This window comes from Pristiophorus japonicus, chromosome 4 (assembly GCF_044704955.1).
Source record: "Pristiophorus japonicus isolate sPriJap1 chromosome 4, sPriJap1.hap1, whole genome shotgun sequence".
In the NCBI taxonomy this organism is placed as follows: Eukaryota; Metazoa; Chordata; class Chondrichthyes; family Pristiophoridae; genus Pristiophorus; species Pristiophorus japonicus.
In genome coordinates, this window is record NC_091980.1 from 302,622,641 (window position 1) to 302,646,462 (window position 23,822).

Here is a 23,822-nt window from a genome sequence, read left to right on the forward strand (position 1 = left end):
GTTTTTTTGCCTCACCCAGGATATCACATGGTTTCGGGTGGGGTGGAGTGTATATGTTGCGATGCACGGGGTATCGCAATTGTGTGGGACAGGCTTGATGCACCAGGTGGTCTTTACCTGTTCATCATTACTCGTATGCGTTGTATGCTCAATCTCAAATGCACTGTCATCAATGCTGGCACACCGGTGATCACCGGGAAAGCATTCGTGAGTAACTAGCAATGGCTGCATCATTCTTCCCGGGCACTAATGACATTGCGATAGAAAGATGCAAGAAAGGAGCTGTCTACACGTTTAAGTGGTACACTGAAAAGGCCAACTTAGGCAAGGCATCAGAGGGCTACTCCCGCCCATGGAACTCCATCCCAAGAGTCAGTGCCTTCAGAAAAGATGGGGAGGGGTGAAGGAAATAGCTGAAGGAAAGAATAACCTTCTGCTCGATGTTCTCCTTGTAGTGCCCTTAAGAGATAAAATACAACTAGGTAACTAACCTCTGACAAAAGAACTTCAACGGCCCAGCCACAGTGGAGATTCATAGGGTGTGAAATTGCATACGGGCATGGACACGAAACCGGCGGTATCATATTGGTCGACCGTTATACAGCACGCCTGATATTCTCTTCTAGTGAAGTCAATGGTCGACTGATGCTGTGCTGCTCGTTCTGCGACCTCTGCCCATGTGCAATTTTACCCCGACCGCCTCCAGTTTCCCTCCATCCGGAGCTACCCTGACAACGCTACTGAGAGTGCTGCCTGCATCCCAGCACTCTCCCCCCCCCATCCCCCCCCTCCCCTCACCCCCAGCTTCTTGCCCATTTCTCCCATCCAGCTTTCAGCTCATTCCCCTTCATTTGGGAAGTGTGCGTGTGCAGGGGTACCATTCCGCTGCCCCTTTTAGCTTTCCTACCTGTTTGTTCGGTTAGGAGAGAACTTGCATTTACATAGCACCTTTCACGCCTTCAGGAAGGCTCAAACTTCTTCACAGCCAATGAATTATTTCTGAAGTGTGGTCACTATTATAGAGGCACGCACATTCACGGCAAGATGCCACAAATAGCAAATGGGATAAATGACCGATTATTCTGTTTCGGTGGTATTAGTTGAGGGACAAATGCTGGCTGGAAGACCAGGAGAATTCCATGTTCTTTGAAGAGTGCCACCAGATTTTTTACATCTTCCTGAACAAGCAGACTTGGTTTATAATATCCTCTCAAAGATGGCACTTATAAGAACGTAAGTATTCGATAAAATCGTGGCTGATCTTCAACTTCAACTCCACTTTCCCGCCCCATCCTGAGATTCCATGATTTCCCTTAGTGTCCAAAAATCTCCTCGATCTCTGCCATGAATATACTCAATGACTGAGCATCCACAGCCCTCTGGGGTAGAGAATTCCAAAAATTCACAACCTATTGAGTGAAGAGATTTCTTCTCATCTCAGTCCTAAATGGTCGACCTCTTATTCTGAGATTATGCCCCCTAGCTCTAGACTCTCCAGACAGGGGGAAAAGCCTCAGACAATGCAGCACTCATGTCTGGTGTGGGCTTGAACCCATGACCTCCAACCTGCAAGCGATAATGCTACCGATTAAAATCTGTTCACGTTATTGAACCAGTTTCTCTCTTTGCTAGAGATCAGCAGACTTGACTTTTACTTACTATCCTCTCCCCGACACACTTCATTTTGTTGAGTCCTGTAACACGAGTATGATTATCTTCCAGTTCTGGCAAAGGGATTTCACCTGAAACATTGATTCATCTTTTCCCTTTACAGATGTTGACGTGCTTCCAATGTATTTCCAATATTTTGCTTTTATTTCTAATTATGATTTTCTGTTGATCATACGATACAATTCTAAATGTACAACATTTGTAGTCATTCCCATCAACGGGGAGGCCTAATTGAAGTAAACTATATTTTGGCAAATTCACAATCCATTGATCAGGATTGAGCTATATTCCACACACCAATACTTCATCTTCACTCGTAACGCTGGAGTCCCAGGTGCAAGCCTAATACAAAACACAACATTCCTGACCTACAGGCTCTGATGCACATTTTTCTTTATACAAAGAGACTACTCCTGGAGATAATGAGTTCCAAATACTTCCAAAATCTGTCGGGAACCTTCCACAATCAGAGATTTATAATATCCCCACGTCATCAATTTTCAACTCAATCTTTCCACATTTTGTGTGAACGTGTGTTATGAAAATGGGTCATTAAAACAACTGTTAAAGTGACTTTACCTCCAGATCCCGGATGCCATCCAGAATACTCAGCCTCTCTGGCACCGATTCAAGATGGTCCAAAGCCACCTGTGTGCTCTAGATTCAAAACAAAGTTAAAACATATTTATACTCTCACTCCGTTTTTTTCAGACAGATCACAGCGCTGAAAGGACAAACCTAGTAACAGTACTTGTGAGTCAGTGTTCTCATTATTAACAGTACACACAGAGGTCGAAATTCTCCTCAATAACAGAACATGTGGGTCAACTTTCTCATTAGTAACTGTGCACGTGAGTCAGTGCTCCCTTTCATAACAATGCATGGCTCAATGCTCTCTTTTGTTAGTGCTGGAGGTGATGTCAAGCAGTCCTAACTGGTAAACTGCACCAGGTTTTTCTCTTTGCAGAAATTAACCTTTTGTTTTGTCACACACTGCTGTATTGTGGATCGGGGAAACAGGATGCAAGAAGCACCAGAGAGAATCTGGGCTACTGAGATTACATTGCAAACACATTTATAACGGTCTTTCTAGGCTGAGGGAGCGCTGCACTGTCAGAGTTGCCATCTTTCGGATGAGACGTTAAACCGAGGCCCCGTCTTCCTTCTCAGGCGGGCGTAAATAAAAACATGGCACTATTTAGAAGAGGAGCAGGGGAAATATCTCCGGTGTCCTGGACAATATTTATCCTTCAATCAACGTAACCAAAAACAGATGATCTGGTCATTATCACATTGCTGTTTGCAGGAGCTTGCTGTGTGTATATTGGCTGCCACGTTTCCTACATTACAACAGTGACTACACTTCAAAAAATATTTCATTGGTTGTAAAGTGCTTTGGAATGTTCGGTGGTCGTGAAAGGCGCTGTATAAATGCAAGTCTTTCTTTTTTCTTTCATCCCTCGCCTCTCCAGAAAGTATAGTCACACTGGTCATAGGTGCCTTGGCCTCGCTCTGGTATCTTGCCAAGGTGGCCATTCTTCAGGTGTCAACCTAGGCAGTGAGTACCAGTGGGACATGCAATGGTGAATCACAGGTAACCCCACCCCCCACCATCCTCGCCATGTATCGGCACTTTCCGGCAGGGGTCATTGGATAGCAGAAAGGAACTTACCTTTTGCTAACCCACAAGCTAACTGTGCACAGACTGGGGCTCAAATCTCAGGCCTACCTGGTCTGTATTGTCCACTTCCACAATCGGTGCACACGACTGCAGAAGGACACATTGCAAAATGGCTGCAAACCGAATCCCTAAAGGTCACGTCGACGTTACCCGCTGCTGATGACGTGACACTTTGGCCAAAGAATTACAACCAGTTGTGCATGTGCGGATTGCCAGGATTAATATCATCGCTGGTCGACACAGAGACTGGACTTTTAACGTGTAAACATGGGAGAGTGGCGATCTAAATGCAACCTGGGCTTCTAGATCCACAAGATATAGAGTCGGGGCGCAGGAAGGAAAGCTTTACTACCGATCGAAGCAGCGCCGTACCTGACCTGGCTTGATCCTGACAGAGTTCATGAAACGGGAAGTGTGCCAGCTCTCAGTACCCTGATAAGCACAACATAAAACTAAATTAATAAGGCCGTAAAAAGGCAAACTAAGCACTGGGGTTCATTTCTAGAGGGATAGAATTGAAGAGCATTATGTTAAGCTTGTATAAAACCTTCGTTAGACCACATTTTGAATATTGTAAACAGTTCTGGTCTCCATATTACAAAAAGGATATAGAGGCATTGGAGGTGGTGTAAAAAAAGATTTACTAGAATGATACCAGAACTGAGAGGTTATACCCATCAGGACGAGACCGGGGAATTAGTAATGGGGAACATGGAGATGGCAGAAACTCTGAACGAATATTTTGTATCAGTCTTTACAGTAGAGGACACCAACAATATTCTGACAGTGGATAGTCTAGGGGCTATAGGGGGGAGGAACTTAACACAATCACAATCACAAAGGAGGTGGTACTCAGTAAGATAATGGGACTAAAGACAGATAAATCCCGTGGACCTGATGGCTTGCATCCTAGGGTCTTGAGAGAAGTAGTGGCAGGGATTGTGGATGCATTGGTTGTAATTTACCAAAATTCCCTGGATTCTGGGGAGGTCCCAGCAGACTGGAAAACTGCAAATGTAACGCCCCTATTTACAGACGCAGACAAAACGCAGAAATTATAGACCAGTTAGCCTAACATCTGTGGTTGGGAAAATGTTGGAGTCCATTATTAAAGAAGCAGTGGCAGGATATTTGGAAAAGCAAAATTTGGTCAGGTAGAGTCAGCTTGGATTTATGAAGGGGAAGTCATGTTTGACAAATTTGCTGGAGTTCTTTGAGGATGTAACGAACAGGGTGGACAAAGGGGAACCACTGGATGTGGTGTATTTGGACTTCCAGAAGGCATTTGACAAGATGCCACATAAAAGGTTACTGCACAAGATAAAAGTTCACGGGGTTGAGGGTAATATTAGCATGGATAGAGGATTGGCTAACTAACAGAGAGTCGGGATAAATGGTTCATTCTCTGGTTGGCAACAAGTAACTAGTGGGGTGCCGCAGGGATCAGTGCTGGGACCCCAACTATTTACAACCTATATTAACAACTTGGAAGAAGGGACTGAGTGTAACGTAGCCAAGTTTGCTGACGATACAAAGATGGGAGGAAAAGCAATGTGTGAGGAGGACACAAAAAATCTGCAAAAGGACATGGACAGGTTAAGTGAGTGGGCAAAAATTTGGCAGATGGAGTATAATGTTGGAAAGTGTGAGGTCATGCACTTTGGCAGAAAAAAATCAAAGAGCAAGTTAGTATTTAAATGGAGAAAGATTGCAGAGTGCTGCAGTACAGCGGGACCTGGGGGTACTTGTGCATGAAACACAAAAGGATAGTAATGCAGGTACAGCAAGTGATCAGGAAGGCCAATGGTATCTTGGCCTTTATTGCAAAGGGGATGGAGTATAAAAACAGGGAAGTCTTGCTACAGCTATAAAAGGTATTAGTGAGGCCACATCTGGAATACTGCGGGCAGTTTTAGTTTTCATATTTACGAAAGAATATACTTGCTTTGGAGGCAGTTCAGAGAAGGTTCACTAGGTTTCCGGGGATGAGGGATTTGACATGAGGAAAGGTTGAGTAGGTTGGGCCTCTACTCATTGGAATTCAGAAGAATGAGATGTGATCTTATCGAGATGTATAAGATTATGAGGGGGCTTGACAGGTTAGATCCAGAGAGGATGTTTCCACTAATGGGGGAGACTCGAACTAGAGGGCACGATTTTAGAATAAAGGGGCGCCCATTTAAAACAGAGATGAGGAGAAATTTCTTCTCTCAGAGGTTTGTAAATCTGTGGAATTCGCTGCCTCAGAGCTGTGGAAGCTGGGACATTGAATAAATTTAAGACAGAAATAGACAGTTTCTTAATCGATAAGGGGTTATGGGGAGCGGGCGTGGGAAGTGGAGCTGAGTTCATGATCAAATCAACCATGATCTTATTGAATGGCGGAGCAGGCTCGAGAAGCCGTATGGCCTATTCCTGTTCCTATTTCTTATGTTCTTATGTTCTAGGAAGGATGAACAGGCTGGGGCTCTTTTCACTAGAAAAGAAAAAACTGAGAGGTCTTTAAAATTATGGGTTGATCGGGTACGCATATAGAAGATGGTTCCACCTCCAGATGAGACCAAACTAGGGACCATAAGTACTGGAAAGTCACTAATAAATTCAGTTGTGAATTCAGGAGAAACTTTTTTAGCCAGGGAGTGGTGAGAATGTGGAGCTCGCTACCACAAAGAATAGTTGAGGCAAATAGCATAGATACATTTAAGGGGAAGCGAGATAAACACATGTGGATGATAAATACCAGAATGGACCTGGTGTGCCGAATGGCCTGTTTCTGTGCTGTAAACACTAAATACTTTGCAAGAAGCACAACATCCTCTATTGTCTCTCCCAGAATCCCTGGTACCTGCTCTATGCCTCCTCGACATAGTGACTAAAATCAGGAACTCCATGTCAGAAGGTTGTGGGTTCAAATCCCACACCAGAGACTTGAGCACAAATATCTAGGCTGACACTCTCATGCAGTACTGAGGGAGTGCTGCACTGTCGGAGGTGCTGTCTTTCGGATGTGATATTAAACAGGTGGACGTAAAAGATCCCATTACACTATTTTGAACAAGAGTGGGGAGTTATCCCCGGGTGTACGCTGATGACACATAGCTCTACCTCACCACCACATCTCTTGACCCCTCTGTGGCCTCTAAATTTTCAGACTGTTTGTCTAACAATCAGTTCTGGATACGCAGAAATTTTCTCCAATCAAATGTTGGGACGACCGAAGACATTGTTTTCGGTCCCCACCACAAACCCCATTTCCCAGCCACTGACTCCATCCTTGTCCCTAACATTTGTCTGAGGCTGAACCACACTGTTCTCAAACTTGGTGTCATATTTGTCCCTGGTGAGCTTCCGACCACATATCTGCGGCATAACTAACACTGCCTAGTTCCACCTCCGGAACATCGCCTGTCTCCGCCCTGCCTCAGCTCATCCACTGTTGAAACCCTCATCCATGTCTTTGTTACCTCTAGACTTGACCACTCCAATGCACTCCTGGGCTGGCCTCCCACATGCTACCTTATGTAAACTTGAGGTCATCCAAAACTCGGCTGCCCATGTCCTAACTCGTACCAAATTCCGTTTACCCATCATCCCTGTGCTCGCTGACCTACATTGCCCCGGGTTAAGCAACGCCTCGATTTCAAAATCCTTATCCTTCTTTTCAAATCCCTCCATGGCATCGCCCCTCCCGATCGCTGAAATCTCGAGCCCTCCCCCACCTCCCCCACTAGATATCTGCACTCCTCGAATTCTGCCCTCTTGAGTATCCCTGATGATAATCGCTCAACCATTGGTCGTGCCTTCTGTTGCCTAGGCTCTAAGCTCTGGAATTTCCTGGCTAAATCTCTCCGTCTATCTTTGCTCCTTAAAACCTACATCTTTGACCAAAGCTTTTGGTCACCTGCCCTAATTGCTGCTTATGCGGCTCAGTGTCAAATTCTTTGTCTTACAATACTCCTAAGAAGCACTTTGGGATATTTTACTATGTTAAAGGTGCAATAGAAATAAAAGTTGTTGTTGTTGTGTCCAAGCCAATATTTATCCCTCAATCAACATCACAAAAAAAAAAATTATCTGGTCATTATCCCATTGCTTTTTGTGGGAGCTTGCTGTGCGCATATTGGCTGCCGCGTTTCCTATATTACAACAGCAACTACACTTCAAAAGTACTTCATTGGCTGTAAAGCGCTGAGATGTGCTGAGGTCGTAAACGCCGCTATATAAATGCAAGTCTTACTTTCTTCCAGCCATGGGGTGTGGGCTCAGAATTTAATTCTGGTGTAAAATTCAAACCACTCGGAGTAATGCTGCTTCGTCCCATAAGCACCAGTGAAATCCGAGTCTGTAGGGCAAAATATGGTCATTGTGGTTCATCCTAATCCTCAAGGTATAACGCTACTGAAGTAGGCTTATTCCGATTGACTCATTGTATGGCAGGTTTCCACAAATTGTTTACAAGCAAAATGTACAACTCCATCACTCGGAATTAAACCGACATCAAGAAAAGGCCAGCTTTGCAAAGAAAACTGACAGCATACAAAAAGGTGATGGAAGGATATATAGCACACCCTAAAAAAGTGCAAGTATCACCATGAACGCGTGGTAAATGAACACTTATTTAAGCACTACAAGCTCGGTTTGACTTTATGCTATCAGATTTCACAGATATAGACTGACTGAAACCAACCTGTTTTAAAGGCTGGTGTCCAAGAACGAATTGCTGACACAGTTATGGTGATCGTATCTGTCCTTGCAATCTCTCCAAAGATCAATGCACATGGCACGCAGCACAATTGAAAGAGACACTGGGTAATTTAAGATACTGCTAACGTGTGACAATGCCAGGCACATGTGGCACAAAAAGGAGCAAGTTCAGTTGGAGTAGGGTCTCTAAAAATCTGCCCCGAGTAGTGGCAGGAAAGGCAGAATGACTTAGCGAATCGTACTGGGGTACAAACGGGCAAGGTGTAGGATTCCCATCCCAAAGTCAAAAGCATGCGGGGCAGACCACACCCGGAGTACTGCGTACAGTTTTGGTCTCCTTATTTAAGGAGCGATATACTGGTACAACGTCCCGAATCCAGAATTCCGAAAACTGGAATTGTCCAAAAACCGCATTTTGTTTTAGAAAACCACATTACAGATCGAGTCATCTGGAATTATTGTCCGAAAACCGGACACGGCCTCCGAGGTTGCCGAATTCGGGATGTCGGATTTTCTTCTCCGAAATCCAGAAAAACCCAAAAACCAGCACGGCCTCGGTCCCAAGGTTGCCGGATTCGGGACATTGTACTTGTACTAGCAGTTCAGAGAAGGTTCACCAGGTTGATTCTTGGGATGAAGGTGTTGTCGTACGAAGAAAGGTTGGGCCTGTACTCATTGGAGTTTAGAAGAATTGAGAGGTGATCTTATTGAAACGTATAAGATTCTGAGGGGGCTTGACAGGGTAGATGCAGAGAGGATGTTTCCCCTCGTGAGGGAATCTAGAACTAGGGGGACATAGTTTCAGAATAAGGGGTCGTCCATTTAGAATTGAGATGAGGAGGAATTTCTTCTCACACAGGCTTGTGATTCTGTGGAATTCTCTGCCCCAGAGAACTGTGGAGGCTGGGTCATTGAATATATTTAGGGTGGAAATAGACAGATTTTTGAATGTTAAGTGAGTCAAGGATTATGGGGAGCGGGCAGGGAAGTGGAGTTGAGGCCAAGATCAGATCAGCCATGATCTTATTGAAAGGGGGAGCAGGTTCGAGGGGCCAAATGGTCTACTCCTGCTCTTATTTCCTATGTAAAACCCCTTTCAGGGTTGCACGGAGTGGCTCAGCCCTGCACCTTCTGGTTCAATCAGGGCTGAGAACCGGGGAGGCTGTATGGGACTGGCGTTAAGAGGCGAGCAGGTACTAGCATGACCCAAATGGGATGGGTTTCATTTTACCGATATTAAACGAAAGGATAGTTTAACTGATTGGGGGACGTGAGGTTGGACGGGCCGTCAGAAAAGGTGGCAATAGCCTGTTGGCAAAGAGGCGGAGCTGGGGGGTGGGTCATCAGCACACATATGTAAGTTATCCCTGCATTGGGGGATAATGTGGTCAAAAGAACAATTTGTGTGTATATATATATTTCTGCACGGTAAACTACCCATGGCTGGAGTTCACGAATTAGGAACGGTGGTCAAAGGTGGTCAGAGAGATAGGCTTTGAGGTGGTTTTTGAAGATGAGGAGATCAGTAACAGGGCAGAGAGGGGTAGGGAGCGAGTTCCAGAGCCATTAAACAACATGGATAAACACTCTGCCACTAATGATAGAATGGGGACAGGGGCAGTACAAAGGCGGCCAGAGTTGGAACAGCAGTGGGCTGGACAAGACTGCAACGCTCGGGTGGGGTGGCGGCATTTGGAAATAGGACGGAAATTGTGAATTTAATGTGAAGGGAACAGATCCAGCCAGATATGGTGATAGATGGCTGAACCAGCTGTGCACCACTGAAGCTCAAGTCTGCGCCCCTTGGACTTGGAGTGAAGATGGGCGCTACACCAGGCGGAACATAGGAACAGAAAATAGGTGCAGGAGTAGGCCATTCGGCCCTTCGAGCCTGCACCACCATTCAATAAGATCATGGCTGATCATGCAACTTCAGTACCCCATTCCTACTTTCTCTCCATACCCCTTGATCCCTTTAGCCATAAGAGCCACATCGAACTCCCTTTTGAATATATCTAATGAACTGGTTTCAACAACTTTCTGTGGTAGAGAATTCCACAGGTTCACCACTCTCTGGGTGAAGAAGTTTCTCCTCATCTCGGTCCTAAATGGTTTACCCCTTATCCTTAGACTGTGACCCCTGGTTCTGGACTTCCCTAACATCAGGAACATTCTTCCTGCATCTAACTGGTCCAATCATGTCAGAATTTTATATGTTTCTATGAGATCCCCGCTCATTTTTCTAAATTCCAGTGAATATAAACCTAGTCGATCCAGTCTTTCTTCATATGTCAGCCCTGTCATCCCGGGAATCAGTCTGGTGAACCTTCGCTGCACTCCCTCAATAGCAAGAATGTCCTTCCTCAGATTAGGAGACCAAAATTGTACACAATATTCAAGGTGTGGCCTCACCAAGGCCCTGTACAACTGCAGTAAGACCTCCCTGCTCCTGTACTCAAATCCTCTCGCTATGAAGGCCAACCAGGCTGGGAGGGAGCACTGGTTTTACAAGGGACAAGGGCATCCAAAGGTGCAGGGGACAAGAGTAGCTGAGCACATCAACAGCTGCAGAAGAATTGTGGTGAGTGGAGGGCCAAGGCTAGACAGTTGGAAGTTCAGAAGTGCAGCTGTAATTTAGAGTTTATTTCAGGAGTAGATGTAGAACAAAGTGGGGTTGGAAGGGGGATGTAGGTGGTGTTGAGAGTCGACCTTATCTGTGATCGTGACAATAGAATCATAGCATCATAGAAGTTTACAGCACGGAAGGAGGCCATTTCGGCCCATCGTGTCTGTGCCGGCCAACAAGCGGCTACTCAGCCTAATCCCACTTTCCAGCTCTCGGTCCGTAATCCTGCAGGTTACGGCACTTCAAGTACACATCCAAGTACTTTTTAAATGTGGTGAGGGTTTCTGCCTCTACCACTCCTTCAGGCTGAGAGTTCCAGACCCCCACAACCCTCTGCGTGAAGAAATTTCCCCTCAAATCCCCTCTAAACCTTCTACCAATTACTTTAAATTTATGCCCCCTAGTTGTTGACCCCTCTGCTAAGGGAAAAGGGTCTTTCTATTCACTCTATCCAGGCCTCTCATAATTTTATACACCTCAATGAGGTCTCCCCTCAGCCTCCTCTGTTCAAAGGAAAACAAACCCAGCCTATCCAATCTGGCCTCATAGCTAAGATTCTCCATTCCCGGCAACATCCTTGTAAATCTCCTCTGTACCCTCTCCAGTGCAATCACGTCTTCCTGTAATGTGGTGACCAGAACTGCACGAACTTCTCCAGCTGTGGTCTAACCAGTGTTTTATACAGCTCAAGCATAACCCCCCTGCTCTTGCATTCCATGCCTCGGCTAATAAAGGCAAGTATTCCGTATGCCTTCTTAACCACCTTATCTACCTGACCTGCTACCTTCAGGGATCTGTGGACATGCACTCCCAGGTCCCTTTGTTCCTCTACATTTCTCAGTGTCCTACTATTTAATGTATATTCCATTTCCTTGTTAGCCCACCCCAAATGCATTACCTCACACTTCTCTGGATTAAATTCCATTTGCCACTGTTCTGCCTTCCTGACCAGTTCATTGACATCTTCCTGAAGTCTACAGCTTTCTTCTTCATTATCAACCACACAGCTGATTTTAGTATCATCTGCAAACGTCTTAATCATGCCCCCCGCTTTCAAGTCTAAATCATTGATGTATACCACAAAAAGCTAGGGACCGATTACTGAGCCCTGCAGAACCATATTGGAAACATCCTTCCAGTCACAAAAACATCCATCAACCATTACCCTTTGCTTCCTGCCTGAGCCAATTTTGGATCCAACTTGCCACTTTGTCCTGGATCCCATGGGCTTTTGAACACAAGAAATAGGAGCAGGAGTAGGCAATTTGACCCCATGAGCCTGCTCCGCCATTTAATAAGATCATGGCTGATCTGATCATGGACGCAGTTCCACTTCCCTGCCCGCTCCCCATAACCCTTTAATCCCTTATTGCTCAAAAATCTGTCTACCACCGCCTTAAATATACTCAATGACCCAGCCTCCACAGCTCTCTGGGGCAGAGAATTCCTGACCAGTATGCCATGTAGGACCTTATTAAAAGCTTTGCTAAAATCTATAAACATCATTCGTTTTGCCCTCATCGACCCTCCTCAAAAGATTCAATCAAGTTAGTCAGACACGACCTTCCATCAACAAATCCATCCTTGATTAATCCCTGTCTTTCTAAATGAAGATTTATCCTGTCCTTCGCGATTTTTTCCAATAATTTTCCCACCACTGAGGTTAGGCTGATTGGCCTATAATTACTCAGCCTATTCCTCTCTCCCTTCTTAAACAAAGGTATCACATTAGCAGTCCTCCAGTCCTCTGGCACCACACTTGAAGCCAGAGAGGATTAACATAGAAAATATGTGCAGGAGTAGGGCATTCGCCCCTTCGAGCCTGCACCACCATTCAATAAGATCATGGCTGATCATTCCCTTAGTACCCCTTTCCTGCTTTCTCTCCATACCCCTTGATCCCCTTAGCCGTAAGTGCCATATCTAACTCACTTTTGAATAGATCCAATGAAATTTGGTTAAGAAAGCAAATGGCATGTTGGCCTTCATAGCGAGGGGATTTGAGTACAAGGGCAGGGAAGTGTTACTACAGTTGTACAGGGCCTTGGTGAGGCCACACCTGGAGTATTGTGTACAGTTTTGGTCTCCTAACTTGAGGAAGGACATTCTTGCTATTGAGGGAGTGCAGCGAAGGTTCACCAGACTGATTCCCGGGATGGCGGGACTGACATATCAAGAAAGACTGGATCAGCTGGGCTTGTATTCACTGGAGTTCAGAAGAATGAGAGGGGATCTCATAGAAACGTTTAAAATTCTGATGGGTTTAGACAGGTTAGATGCAGGAAGAATGTTCCCAATGTTGGGGAAGCCCAGAACCAGGGGTCACAGTCTAAGGATAAGGGGAAAGCCATTTAGGACCGAGATGAGGAGAAACTTCTTCACCCAGAGAGTGGTGAATCTGTGGAATTCTCTACCACAGAAAGTTGTTGAGGCCAAGTCACCAAATATATTCAAAAAGGAGTTAGATGTAGTCCTTACTACTTGGGGGAATCAAGGGGTATGGCGAGAAAGCAGGAATTGGGTACTGAAGTTGCATGTTCAGCCATTAACTCATTGAATGGCGGCGCAGGCTAGAAGGGCCGAATGGCCTACTCCTGCACCTAGTTTCTATGTTTCTAACTGGCATCAACAACTCTCTGCGGAAGGGAATTCCACAGGTTAACAACTCTCTGAGTGAAGAAGTTTCTCCTCATCTCAGTCCTAAATGGCCTACCCCTTATTCTAAGACTGTGTCCCCTGGTTCTGGACTTCCCCAACATCGGGAACATTCTACCTGCATCTAACCTGTCCCGTCCCGTCAGAATTTTAGATGTTTCTATGAGATCCCCTCTCATCCTTCTAAACTCCAATGTATAAAGGCCCAGTTGATCCAGTCTCTCCTCATATGTCAGTCCTGCAATCCCAGGAATCAGTCTGGTGAACCTTCGCTGCACTCCCTCAATAGCAAGAACGTCCTTCCTCAGATTAGGAGACCAAAACTGAACACAATATTCCAGGTGAGGCCTCACCAAGGCCCTGTACAACTGCAGTAAGTCCTCCCTGCTCCTATACTCAAATCTCCTAGCTATGAAGGCCAACATACCATTTGCCTTCTTCACCGCCTGCTGTGCCTGTATGCCAACTTTCAAAGACTGATGAACCATGTCACCCAGGTCTCGTTGCATCTCCCCTTTTTTCTAATCTGCCGCCATTCAGATAATATTATGTCCTCGCGTTTTTGCCCTCAACGTGGATAACCTCACATTTATCCACATTATACTGCATCTGCCGTACATTTGCCCACTCCCCTAACCTATCCAAGTCACCCTACAGCCTCCTATTGTCACCCTCACAGCTCACACCGCCATCCAGTTTCATGTCATCTGCAGACTTGGAGATATTACACTCAATTCCTTCATCCAAATCATTGATGTATATTGTAAAGAGCTGGGGTCCCAGCACTGAGCCCTGCGGTACTCCAATCGTCACTGCCTGTCATTCTGAAAAGAACCCGTTTATCCTGACTCTCTGCTTCTTGTTTGCCAACCAATTCTCTATCCACGTCAGTATATTACCCCCAATACCATGTGCTTTGATTTTGCACACCAATCTCTTGTGTGGGATCTTGTCAAAAGCATTTTGAAAGTACAAATACATTGGAAAATAATGGTCAAAGCCTCTGCTATTTCCTCTTTTGCTTCGCTTAACAGCTTGGGATACATTTCATGGGTCTGGGGACATCCACTTTCAAAGCTGCTAAACCCCTCAATACCTCCTCTCTCTCCCTATGTTTATTTCATTTAATATTTCACACTCCTCCTCCTCGATAGCAGTGTCTGCATCGCCCCTCTCTTTTGTGAAAACAGACGCAAAGTATTCATTAAGAACCATACCCACATCTTCCGCCTCCACGTAGATTATCCTCATGGTCTCTAATAGGCCTACCCTTTCTTTAGTTATCCCCTTACTCTTAATATATTTATAAAACTTCTTTGCGTTTTCCTTGATTTTACTTCAACAATTTTTCATGTTCTCTCTTTGCTTTCCTAATATCCTTTTTAATTTTATCCCTGGACTTTCTATACTCCTCTCGAGATTCTGCAATATTTAGCCCTCGGTATCTGTCATAAGCCTCCCCTTTTTTTTCTTTATCCTATCCTGTATGCCTCCTGACATCCGGGGGGCTCTAGATTTGTTGGGCTCAAGTTTTGGACTCCCGCTAGAACGGCGCACATCGGAGAGGCCCGCCGAATTTGTAGAACAAAAATTGCGCCGAATACTTACCTCGCGATTCTCCGATAGCTGTAGCGCCCATTTCCAGGTCGGCGCGGCGCAGCAGGAGCTGCTGGGGGCGGAGCTACAGCCCTGCGCCAAAAACAGTGCCGGCAGCTGCGCGCGTGCGCAGTAGCTCCCGGCCCTCCCAGCGCATCCTGTCTCCGGGGCGATGACCCTATCCCAGGCCGAAGGGACGTCACCCCGGGCTGAGTGGCCTTACCTCGTCAGTGGGGCTGCCCGGCTTCTCGCTGGGGGCGGGCCACGCCCGAAGCATCATCGGCGGCGGCCTGGCATCGACTGCGTGCAGGTCCCACCCGAAGTTTTTGGCGGGGCCCGTTCATCATCTTCTCTCTTCCCCCCCACCCCCCCCTCCATTCATCATCTTCACCCCCCTCCATTCATCATCTTCACCCCCCTCCATTCATCATCTTCACCCCCCTCCATTCATCATCTTCACCCCCCTCCATTCATCATCTTCTCCCCCCTCCATTCATCATCTTCTCCCCCCTCCCCCTCTCTTCTCCCCGGTGCTGCAGTAAGTGAGTAGAAAATTTATTTTTATTTATTGAGTGATTATTTATTTTTTAATTTTTTTGATTGATTTATTGGTTGATTGATTGATTTATTTATTATTTATTATTGATGATGGCTCTTTATTTGTAAAAGTGAAGTGTTTAATGTTTATGCCTGATTTCTAAGTGTCGGCAAGGTTTTTCTGAGCGTACAAAGATCTGCACTTACTCCATTCTAAGTTAATTTGGAGTAAATTTTCGTTGCCTAAACTTGCAAAACAGGCATAAGTGGTTGGACACGCCCCCTTATGAAAAAAAATCTGTTCTAAAATGAAACTATTCTAACTCACTGGAACTGGAGCAAACTAAATGCCGAGAATTGCAATTTCTAAGACGCTCCATTCTAAACTAGTTGCTCCAAAAAAATAGGAGCAACTCAGGCCGAAACTTGAGCCCGTTATTCCTACCCTTTTTCTTTAAAAGCACATGTTTGGCCTGAACCCTCCACATCTCCTCCATGAATGCCTCCCACTGCTCTGACACTGATTTACCTTCAAGTAGCCTCGTCCTCCTCCTCTGTCTGCTGGTCACCCACTTGCACTCTGCCTGCACACTCTTAAATAGTGTGGTGACCACTTCTAGAAACGTGCTATCCACGTAGCTCTCAGTCTCGTGGGTGCACCACAATGGCTGCAACCAATGCTCAAGCTCCGAAACACGGAATAGAGAGGCCAAGGTTAAGGAGTATGGATCCGAGAGTTTATAGGAGGGGCAGTTTAACGGATGACAAGAGGGCAATAAATCAGAGGAGGGGGGGCAAGGCTAAGAGAGAAGCTCCTGAAAAGTAATAGTAAAGAACTGCAAGGACACAGTCTTGTTTATGAAGGGACATCTTGATCGACACAGTATCTCTATTAATCGATAATTTCAGTCACTGTGGCTTGCATTTCCATGCAGTGTTTCTCCTGGGAAAGGTGCAGACCTCTCTTGCCTTCAGGATCATAGAACGGTTACAACATGGAAGGCAGCCGTTTGGCCCGTCGAGCCCGTGCTGACTTTCAGCTAGTCCTACTCCCCCGCCCTTTCCCCGTAGCCCTGCAAATTTTTTTCCTTCAGATACTTATCCAGCTCCCTTTTGAAAGTTAAGATTGAGTCTGCCTCCACCACCCTCTCAGGCAGTGCATTCCAGATCCTAACCACTCGCTGCGTAAAAAACGTTTTTCTTGCATCGCCTTTGGTTCTTTTGCCAATCACCTTAAATCTGTGTCCTCTGGTTCTCGACCCTTCCGCCAATGGGAACAGTTTCTCTCTATCTACGCTGTCCAGACCCCTTATAATTTTGAACACCTCGATCAAATCTCCTCTCAACCTTCTCTACTCTAAGGAGAACAACTCCAGCTTCTCCAGTCTATCCACGTAACTGAAGTCCATCATCCTTGCAACCATTCTTGTAAATCTTTTGTGCACCCTCTCTAAGGCCTTCACATCCTTCCTAAAGTGCGGTGCCCAGAATTGGACACAGTACTCCAAATTGGGGCCAATACAGGTTCATCATAATTCCCACTTTTGTACTCTATAGCCAAGAATTTCCATCACGGCCTATATGTGGGCGGTAACATCTGCACAGTGGGACTTTTTGCGACAGGCACGGAAGTCCCGCCCCGCTCTCGAATTTGGAGTTACCGTCCAAGAGGAAGTGGAGAGCAAAAAAAACGTGCTCCGCTTCCTCTCTGGGACGCTAACAACTCCAATTTCTCTCCCTATACCTCTATTTATGAAGCCCAGGATCCCGTAAGCCTTTTTAACCGCTTTCTCAACCTGCCCTGCCACCTTCATACCCCAGGTCTCTATGTCTGTGCACCTCTTCAGAATTTGACCATTTAGTTTATACGTCCGCTCCTCATTCTTTCTATCAAAATGTATTATTTCACACTTTCCTGCATTAAATTTCATCTGCCACGTGCCTGCCCATTTCATCAGTCTATCTATGTCTTCCTGAAGTCTATCACTCTCCTCCTCACTGTTCACTATACTTCCAAAGTTTGTGTCATTTGCAAATTTTGAAATTGTGCCCTGTACACCCACATCCAAGTCATTAATTTATATCAAGAAAAGCAGTGGTCCTAGAACCGACCCCTGGGGAACACCACTGTATACTTTCCTCCAATCCGAAAAACAACCGTTCACCACTACTGTTTCCTGTCACTTAGCCAATTTTGTATCCATGCTGCCACTGTCCTTTTTGTTTCATGGGCTTTAACTTTACTGGCAAGCCTATTATAACATAAGAAATAGGAGCAGGAGTAGGCCATTTGGCCCCTCGAGCATGCTGCGCCATTCAATATCATGGCTGATCTGATCTTGGCCTCAACTTCACTTCCCCACCCACTCCACATAACCTTCGACTCCCTTATGTGGCACTTTGTCGAATGCCTTTTAGAAATCTATGGATACTACGTCAACCGCATTACCATCATCAAAAAACTTGATGAAGTTGGTTAAACACGATTTGTATTTAATAAATCCGTGATGGCTTTCCTTAATTAATCTATACCTATCCAAGTGATTGATCATTTTGTCCCCGATTAGCATTTCTACAAGCTTCCCTACTACCGAGGTTAAACTGACTGTCCTTTAGTTGCTGGGTTTATCTTTATACCCTTTTTTGAACAAGGGTGTAACAGTTGCAATTCTCCAGTCCTCTGGCACCACTGTCCTATCCAAGGAGGATTGGAATATTGGGCCTAAAATTTCGGCCTCGCCGTGTCCTATAAAGTGCACACGGACCCGGCGAGGTCTCGCAAAGGCCAGTTTTCGGCGGGCAATGAGCATGTGCTGAAAACCGATTTGTCAAAGATTTCTCTGTACAGATCCTCCGCATCCCTGCGAGAAGGACATCCGCGCGGGAGAAATTGGGCTATTTGCCCAACTCATGCCCAGCGAAGGCTCTTCGAACTTTTACGCCTGGTGAAAGCAGGCACCTAGTTTACTTTTTACTAGTGTAAGAGTTTTAAAACATATAAAAATGAAATTTAAACATGCATTTTTATAGTAAAAACCCTGTCCATTAAGATAAGTTTATTTTTAACACTATTAAAACACAAATTCCAAAAAATATATATTTTTTCTAAAACATTGAATTACATTTAATTTCAATTAATTTTAAATATATGAGGTGTTTTATTTATTGTGCTGTGTTTGGGTGTTTTAGGGCTTTTTCTCAATGACAGTAATGGGAACTCGTACAAACGGAGTTCCCATTTTTATCAATGAGAATACTGCATCGTGATTGGTTGTCCAGGCCCACATGACTCCAGCTTGGACTTACGTCCCCGAAAGGCCTCTCCCTGTGCGCTGCGCAGTGAATCTAGGCCTCCGACCGGGATCTTATGTTCCTCCGAGACCACCAGGCACCTTTGCAGATTTTTTTCGGGTTCGAGGCATTCATACGAAGGAAGCCTTCGAATGCAATTTCAGGCCCATTATGACCAGTACTTCCACGATTTCCGCCCTCAATTCCCTCAACATCCTAGGATGCATCCCATCCACTCCTGGTGACTTATCTACTAGCCAGCCTTTCTAATACCTCTTCTTTATCAATTTTTATCCTATCAAGTGGCTCCACTACCTGCCTCTTCATCATCATCATCATCATCATAAGCAGTCCCTCGAAGTCGAGGATGACTTGCTTCCACTCTAAAAGTGAGTTCTCAGGTGACTGAGGAGACCAATGCGGGACCTACAGTCTCTGTCACAGGTGGGGCAGATAGTGGTTGAAGGAAAGGGTGGGTGGGAAGCCTGGTTTGCCGCAAGCTCCTTCTGCTGTCTACACTTGGTTTCTGCTTGTTCTCGATGCGATGATGGGACTCGAGGTGCTCAGCGCCCTCCCGGATGCTCTTCTTCTAATTTGGACAGTCGTGGGCCAGGAATTCCCAGGAGTCGGTGGGGATGTTGCACTTTATCAAGGAGACTGTGCCTGGGGCTCGTTTGCTGTGTAGACGTTTCGAGTAGAGCGCTTACTTTGGGAGTCTCGTGTCGGGCATGCGGACAATGTGACCTGCCCAACAGAGCTGATCGAGCGTGGTCAATGCTTTGATGCTGAGGATGTTGGCCTGAGCGAGAACACTGACGTTGGTGCGTCTATCCTGCCAATAGATTTGCAGGATTTTGCGGAAGCAACGCTGGTGATCCATTGACTCTGGATCAGTTCCTATCGAGTGGAGGGTAGCCAATGTAACCCCACTTTTTAAAAAAGGAGGGAGAGAGAAAACAGGGAATTATAGACCGGTCAGCCTGACCTCAGTAGTGGGTAAAATGATGGAATCAATTATTAAGGATGTCATAGCAGCGCATTTGGAAAATGGTGACATGATAGGTCCAAGTCAGCATGGATTTGTGAAAGGGAAATCATGCTTGACAAATCTTCTGGAATTTTTTGAGGATGTTTCCAGTAAAGTGGACAAAGGAGAACCAGTTGATGTGGTATATTTGGACTTTCAGAAGGCTTTCGACAAGGTCCCACACAAGAGATTAATGTGCAAAGTTAAAGCACATGGGATTGGGGGTAGTGTGCTGACGTGGATTGAGAACTGGTTGTCAGACAGGAAGCAAAGAGTAGGAGTAAATGGGTACTTTTCAGAATGGCAGGCAGTGACTAGTGGGGTACCGCAAGGTTCTGTGCTGGGGCCCCAGCTGTTTACATTGTACATTAATGATTTAGACGAGGGGATTAAATGTAGTATCTCCAAATTTGCGGATGACACTAAGTTGGGTGGCAGTGTGAGCTGCGAGGAGGATGCTATGAGGCTGCAGAGTGACTTGGATAGGTTAGGTGAGTGGGCAAATGCATGGCAGATGAAGTATAATGTGGATAAATGTGAGGTTATCCACTTCGGTGGTAAAAACAGAGAGACATACTATTATCTGAATGGTGACAGATTAGGAAAAGGGAAAGTGCAACGAGACCTGGGTGTCATGGTACATCAGTCATTGAAGGTTGGCATGCAGGTACAGCAGGCGGTTAAGAAAGCAAATGGCATGTTGGCCTTCATAGCGAAGGGATTTGAGTACAGGGGCAGGGAGGTGTTGCTACAGTTGTACAGGGCCTTGGTGAGGCCACACCTGGAGTATTGTGTACAGTTTTGGTCTCCTAACTTGAAGAAGGACATTCTTGCTATTGAGGGAATGCAGCGAAGATTCACCAGACTGATTCCCGGGATGGTGGGACTGACCTATCAAGAAAGACTGGATCAACTGGGCTTGTATTCACTGGAGTTCAGAAGAATGAGAGGGGACCTCATAGAAACGTTTAAAATTCTGACGGGTTTAGACAGGTTAGATGCAGGAAGAATGTTCCCAATGTTGGGGAAGTCCAGAACCAGGGGTCACAGTCTGAGGATAAGGGGTAAGCCATTTAGGACCGAGATGAGGAGAAACTTCTGCACCCAGAGAGTGGTGAACCTGTGGAATTCTCTACCACAGAAAGTAGTTGAGGCCAATTCACTAAATATATTCAAAAGGGAGTTAGATGAAGTCCTTACTATTCGGGGGATCAAGGGGTATGGCGAGAAAGCAGGAAGGGGGTACTGAAGTTTCATGTTCAGCCATGAATTCATTGAATGTCGGTGCAGGCTAGAAGGGCTGAATGGCCTGCTCCTGCACCTATTTTCTATGTTTCTCCAGCATTTTGAGGTGTCTTTTATATATAGTCTACGTCAGTAGGCTCCCGAGGTATGGAAAATGGTCCACGTTGTCCAAGATCTCGTCGTGGATTTTGATAATTTGGGGGCAGTGCTGTGTGGCATGGTCAGGTTGGTAGAGGATCTTTGTCTTATGGATATTTAGCGTAAGGCCCATGCTCTCGTACGCCTCGGTAAAAGTGTTGATGATGGCTTGGAGTTCGGCCTCCGAGCGTGCGCAGATACAAGCATCGTCTGCGTACTGTAGTTCAATGACAGAGGATCGGAGGACCTTGGATCTGGCCAGCAGAGGTTGAACAGATTCCCATTTGTTCTATAATTTAGCTCCACTCAAGCGGGGAGCTTGCTAAGGGTGAGTGAAGCATTGCAGCAAGGAAGGTTGAAAAGAGCGTTGGTGCGATGACACAGCCTTGCTTGACCCCAGTACGGATATGGACTGGGTCAGTGGTGGATCCATTGGTCAGGATCACGGCTTGCATGTCATCGTGGAGCAGACAGAGGATGGTGACAAACCTTTGAGGGCAACCGAAACGGCATAGGACGCTCCATAATCCCTCACGATCATGGCATCCCTTCATAATCATTCACTATGTCTATGGCAGCATCCTTTTCCTTGGTGAAAATAGATGCAAAGTACTTGTTTAGGACCTCAGCCATACCCTCTTCCTCCATGCGTAGGCCTCCAATCGGCCCTACTCGTCCTCTTACTACCCTTTTATTAATTATACGCCGATAGAAGACTTGGATTATCTTGTATGTTGGCTGCCATTCTATTCTCATACCCTCTCTTTGCCCTCTTACTTTTTCACTTCTCCTCTGACCATCTATATATAGCCTGATTCTCTCATGTATTTGCAACCTAACATCTATCATACGTGCTCTTTTTCTGCTTCATCAGATTCTCTATCTCTTTCATCATCCAGGGAGCCCTGACTTTAGTTGCCCTGCCTTTCCCCCTCGTGGGAATGTACCTCAACTATACCTGAACTATTTTCTCTTTAAAGGCAGCCCATTGTTCCACTACAGTTTTGCCTGCCAATCTAGGGTTCCAGTTTACCTAGGTCAGATCCGTTCTCATCCCACTGAAATTGGCCTTCCCTAGTTAAATATTTTTACTCTACATTGCTCCCTGTCCCTTTCCACAGCAAATCTAAACCTTATCTTACTATGATCACATAACAACATAAGAATTAGGAACAGGAGTAGGCCATCTAGCCCCTCGAGCCTGCTCCTCCACTCAACAAAATCATGGCTGATCTGGCCATGGACTCAGTTCCACTTACCCGCCCGCTCCCCATAACCCTTAATTCCCTTATTGGTTAAAAATCTATCTATCTGTGATTTGAATACATTCAATGAGCTAGCCTCAACTGCTTTCAATAAGTCACATTCTCTTTTTTGCGAGTCAGAGTGGTACTATGAGTAGTCTTTAATTGCTTGGCTGACCCTATTGAGCATTAAAGAAAGAGTCAATCCTAAACATGCGTACACACGAAAAAGCTATTCACGTACACACACAAAAAACCGCCACAAAGAATTACTCACAGTTTCCAAGTCTGCAATCCGATCCTAGGCAAAATAAAACAGAAATGCAAATCAGCCAACGAGCTCTTAAATAAATGCCAGGCCTTAACACTTATCCATCAGCCGTACCTTTACAACTCAAATTAAAACTAACCACACTGGAAATACACAGAAGTTCTGTCAGCTGCTTTAAAGAGAAAAAGGAAAGGGTTACAGGGCTATGGAGAAAGAGCAGAAGGGGTGGGACTATTGGGATTGCTCTTTCAAAGCCATATGACCTTCTTCTGTGCAGTACGAATCTGATTCTATGTAGACCCTTCAGCAGAACTGGGAACTGGAACATGATAGAGCTCCTTAAAAAAGACTTGAAAATAAAAGACTTGCATTTATATAGCACCTTTCATGGCTCCCAAAACGCTTTACAATTAAGTACTTTTTGAAGTGTAATCTCACCAATTTGCGCACAGCAAGCTCCTACAAATAACAATATGTTAATGACCAGATAATCTGTTTTAGTGCTATTGATCGAGGGATAAATATTGACTAGGACATCGGGGTTAACTCCCCTGCTCTTCTTTGAAATAGTGCCATGGGATCTTTTACATCCAGCTGAAAGAGCAGATGGGGCCTTGGTTTAACGGCTCATCCAAAAGTTGGCAGCTCCCCCTCAGAACTGCACTGGAGCATCAGCCTAGATTTTTGTGCTCAAGTCTCTGGAGTGGGACTTGAACCCACAACCTTCTGAGTCAGAGGCTAGGGTGATACCCACTGAGCCAATGGCTGACAACAACAATCTCTTGAATTTATATAGCACCTTTAATGTAGTAAAACACCCCAAGGCACCTCACAGGGGCGTTAACACACGAAGTTTGACACCGAGCCACGTAGGGCGGTATTAAGGCAGGTGCTTGGTCAAAGACGTAGGTTTTAAGGAGCGTTTTTAAAGAGGAAAGCGAGGTAGAGAGGTGGAGAGATTTAGGGAGGGAATCTCAGAGATTAGTGTCTTGGGAGCTGAAGGAACAGCCGCCAATGGTTGAGAGATTGAAATGGGGATGCGCAAGAGGCCAGAATTAGAGGAGCGCAGAGATCTCGGAGCATTGTGGAGACTGGAGGAGATTACAGAGATAGGGAGAGGGCGAGGCCATGGAGGG

At 45.6% G+C, this 23,822-nt stretch overlaps 1 protein-coding gene across 10 annotated transcripts in view; it reads right to left on the reverse strand.

The window, feature by feature from the left end:
- LOC139263485 (centrosomal protein of 128 kDa-like) overlaps window positions 1-23,822 on the reverse strand; it is a 519,582-nt gene that overhangs the window by 29,654 nt on the left and 466,106 nt on the right. For 4 of the 10 annotated variants that reach the window (XM_070879630.1, XM_070879629.1, XM_070879628.1 and 1 more), the window contains 4 exons: window positions 22,693-22,716; window positions 7,590-7,694; window positions 3,725-3,784; window positions 2,251-2,328 (listed from right to left, as the gene is read on the reverse strand). In XM_070879630.1, coding sequence (XP_070735731.1) covers window positions 2,251-2,328; window positions 3,725-3,784; window positions 7,590-7,694; window positions 22,693-22,716 — 267 coding nt within the window. The remainder of the gene's footprint in view (window positions 1-2,250; window positions 2,329-3,724; window positions 3,785-7,589; window positions 7,695-22,692; window positions 22,717-23,822) is intronic. The other 6 variants (XM_070879632.1, XM_070879631.1, XM_070879635.1 and 3 more) reach the window with 4 other exon arrangements.